The 4,085-nt window shown below is 48.2% G+C and overlaps 1 protein-coding gene across 1 annotated transcript in view; it reads left to right on the forward strand.

Annotated features, from left to right (window-relative positions):
- Positions 1-282: 282 nt before the first annotated feature.
- Positions 283-4,085, forward strand: part of Tfcp2l1 (transcription factor CP2 like 1) — a 54,714-nt gene continuing 50,911 nt past the window's right edge. The window contains exon 1 of the mRNA XM_021159286.2: positions 283-439. Within this exon, the coding sequence (XP_021014945.1) occupies positions 378-439 (62 nt within the window). The 5' untranslated portion in view covers positions 283-377. The remainder of the gene's footprint in view (positions 440-4,085) is intronic.

A 4,085-nucleotide genomic window follows, 5' to 3' on the forward strand; every position in this document is an offset into this window, starting at 1 on the left:
AAAACAAAAACGTTAAGGGGAGTGTTTAGGTGCTCCTGACCACAATCCCGCCCTGAGCAACTGCCTTGGGCTCAGCGTGGAAGCTCAGAGGCCAGTAAGCCACTGTGTCCCCAGGGTCAGTGGCTAAGCAAGTGCCAGCTCCCAGAAAGGCACAGCTCAGGCAGGTGCGGCTCAGCGCCGCCCTCCCGCCATGCTAGCCGTAGGGGTGGCCCTGCATTAACCACGCCCCCCGCGCCACGCCCACCTGACGGCCTATAAAGGGCGCCGGCCGCAGCCCACTCGGGTTCGAGTGAGTGCTGCTTAAAGGTGGACGGCGGCCAGGGTCGCCGCGTCCAGCTCGGTGCCACGCCCCGGCCGGTGCTGCGGAAGCCTCAGCCATGCTGTTCTGGCACACGCAGCCCGAACACTACAACCAGCACAACTCTGGCAGCTACTTGCGGTAAGAGGTGGCAACACCTGCCTACGATCGGAGTCCGAGCGCTGACTGACCTCAGGCCTCCAGGGAAGGGCCCTCCGGGAGGCCCCTAGGGAATGATCGGGGAAAGCGGCGCACTGATGCCCGCGGGGTGCTTCTCCGAGGTTTCCCTGCCACTCCCCAGTCGGGTTTCGTCGCCTTCCCTCTCCCTTCCTCACTCCAGTAGGAGAAATAAACTTGCCTCATCCATCAGGAGCTGGAGTGTCCCGGGAAGCCAGGCCCCGCCCGCTCTTTGCTCTTCTCCGCCCTTGGGCCCACAGGTGGATAGCGGGAGCAGGTCTGCGCTGCAGCCCTGAGGGCTCGGGCTTCAGGGGGTGTCTGCCCTTGCTGGGGGTCAACATGGTATGGCCCCTAGGCCGGGGCTTAACCGAAATCTCCTCTTCTGTGAGGATTTCGCTAGCGTACTTTAAGGGAAGAGGGTCCCGCGGGATTTCGCAAAGTTCTCTGAACTCCCTCTTTTAGGAAATAGAACTTCCTCACCTCCCCACTTTGCTTTGGTGACTCCGGGATTCTTTGATTTTATCCCCCTCGCTATGGTGCAGCTGGCTGCAGGGCTAATAGGCAGGCATTTCTTTTTCTGAACTCGCCAGAACCAGCTTCAACCTGTCTTTATTTCCATCCTAGTCACAGTTTATTATATGTGCCATACTTAACCCAAAGTGTGTTTGATGTGGGCTCAAGAAGGCATCCCAGGGGCTGTCAGCCCTAACTACAGACCCTTAAGTGCTTCTTTGGATCCCCCAAGTCTCCTCTTTTGGATTTTTTTTGTTATTTGTACTTCCTGGCTTCTGATTCATGTATGTTCAGAACTCCTCTAGGAAGGCATGACCCTTCTTAGAAAGCTGAGGATTGGCCAGGTTTCATTGGTGCATCTTCAGGTTGTTTTTTGGTTTTGTTTCTCTTAAAAAATAACTCCAAACGATTGAAAATGGCAATCAAACTAGGGACATGAGACTGCAGATCCCGGTGGTGGTGTTGAGGTAATGCAAAGCCCACAGATAAAATTGCTATAGAATAAATATATGCTAACTGTATAACACTCTATAGGGTTACCTGTGGTTTCTTTTGGATTGTTGTGAGTAGCCATTAGGTATTTAATCTCATCCTATCTTAAAAATGAAGTTGAAGGTGACCTTGAGCAGAAGTATTTGAAATCTAGTTGCATAAAACATCCTTGTTTGAGGCGTGGTATGGTTTATGTATCTGTGCCTGAGATGGAAGTTTGTGAGCCAACCCAGATACTTTTAAGATTTTGACTTAGCATGAAAGGAGGAAGGCAAACATTGAGGTTGAGAGCCTGAGAGCCACTACAAATCAGCACTGTTTCTTTGGGTGCTTTGAGGAAGCAATGGGTAAAGACCGTCCATACTCCCCACTGGAAGCTGGTGTTGTTTTTGTTTTTTACCTTCAAGTGGTTTGACTTCCTTGCACCCTGTGTTCTGTGTTAGTGTAAGAATATTTTTCTTTGCTTTCCTTGTTTTTCTTTTTCAGAATTTTAAATTTTAATTTTATATTATTTATTTATTTATTTATTTATTTTTTGTAGTGCTGGGATGAACCTTGGGCCTTATGCTTGTTCTTCCATTTTGATAACTTCTGGCCCTCCTTTTTTTTATTATTATCAGTTTTTGTTCTGCTAGAAATTCTACAAGCCATCTGATTTCAATGAATAGTGGGTGGCCTTTAAGCCCTCCCTCTCCTTTCTGTTTGATGTTCTGGTGACTTTTATTCCTTGGCAAATAAGAACACCAGGCCAGAAACAAGTTACTGTTGAATGATGGCTCTTAACTCTCTCTCTCTCTCTCTAATTTAAAAGTAACTGTGCCTGGGTTATTAACTTACATGGTCTGGGCAAACATGAAATTATGCAATTCTCAGGGCAGCAGGATGGTACTTCTTTCTGTGTTCCTTAATAACTGCCCAGGCTGGAAAGGGGAAAGATTTGCTTCTGGTGGAGGTGAAACTGGCCAGCCCTGATAGTACTACTCTGGGCAACAGACAGGAATAGCAGGAAAAAAACAAAAAACCAAAAAACCCCACACACAGGGAATGTCTCCCAGGTGTGCCCAAAGGCAAGCTTTCTGAGAACCTGGTAGGTACTGTTGGGGTGTGTGCTGGGTTATATTTCATGGACACTCATTTATGATGCTGTACAGGGAACACATCGTACTGGTGACGTACTGGTGCAGTGAAGCGGGGTCAGCTGATCTGATTCATGGCAATGGGAGGAGGGTCATCAAGATCGGGTGGGGCATCTTTTGGTAGTTGTTTCTGTGGCAACATAGTTTAGAATCTTTAAGGAAGTCTCACCTGCCTGTAGGTCATTCTGCTCCTCAGGGATTTTATTGTTCCTTGCAAGGACACCCATCTGAAGTCACAGCAATTCAGCAGGTGGGACAGCTCCGTGAGTCTGGGCGTTCAAAGCTAGCCTGGGCAATGTACTGATTGAAGAAGTTTAAAAACAAGTTCCTCTGTCACAGGGTGATTGGAGGCTGAGGTGTACGTGTATGTATGTATGTATGTATGATGTGTGTGTGAGCAGTGTGTGTGTGTGTGTGTGTGTGTGTGTGTGTGTGTTTCCCAGACAGGGTCTCACTATGTAGCTCTAGCTGTCCTGGGACTCACTCAGCTTGGCCTGGAACTCACAGAGATCCACCTGCTCATAAAGACTAGTCTTTAATAATGTTCCTCAGCGCTGGGCGTGGTGGCGCACGTCTTTAATCCCAGCACTCAGGAGGCAGAGGCAGGCGGATTTCTGAGTTCGAGGCCAGCCTGGTTTACAAAGTGAGTTCCAGGACAGCCAGGGCTATTACAGAGAAACCCTGTCTCGAAAAACCAAAAATAAATAAATAAATAAATAAATAAATAATGTTCCTCAGTTAGCACGCACTGTGTTTTGAGGTTGGAGCTCCTACTGGTCTAGAACTTGATAAAGCAGATTAATTGCCTAGCCAGTGAGCCTTGGTGGGGGGGGGGGTGTCATCCTGTCACATCTCCCCAGCACTGGGAGATGTGTAGTTAGCACACACTAACCACACTCAGCTTTTGCAGGCCGTGCTCTCTGGGATTGAAACTAGGTCCTCACTGTAAAGCAAGTGCTTTACAGGCTGTCTCCCCAGTCCAGGGCTAATGTTTTGGTGTAGGGAGCATTATTTAGAGGTGAGGGAAACAGCTTTTTGAATACTTTAAGATTTGCCACTTGGGTAAGAAAACTGAAATCAAGGTTTTCTATCTTCATAGTATTTTGGAGAGTTCATCATGAGCTTTAAAAGGGGGAGCTATGGGCCTGCAGTATGGCTCAGCATGTAAAAGGTGCTTGCTGTGAAGCCTAAAGACCCTAATCCAATCCTAGGAATCCACATGGTAGCAGGAGAGAACCAGCTTCCAAAAGTTGTCCCTTGATATTGATGTGTGTGCACATGCCGAGTGTGCACTTGTTCATATGCACATGTGCCTGGGCACACAAATAACTAAATAAATACATACATGTTAAAAATCCCTGTTTTGGAAGCCGGGCGTGGTGGCACACACCTTTAATCCCAGCACTTGGGAGGCAGAGGCAGGCGGATTTCTGAGTTCGAGGCCAGCCTGGTCTACAGAGTGAGTTCCA

The sequence above is a fragment of the Mus caroli genome, chromosome 1 (assembly GCF_900094665.2).
Source record: "Mus caroli chromosome 1, CAROLI_EIJ_v1.1, whole genome shotgun sequence".
NCBI lineage: Eukaryota > Metazoa > Chordata > Mammalia > Rodentia > Muridae > Mus > Mus caroli.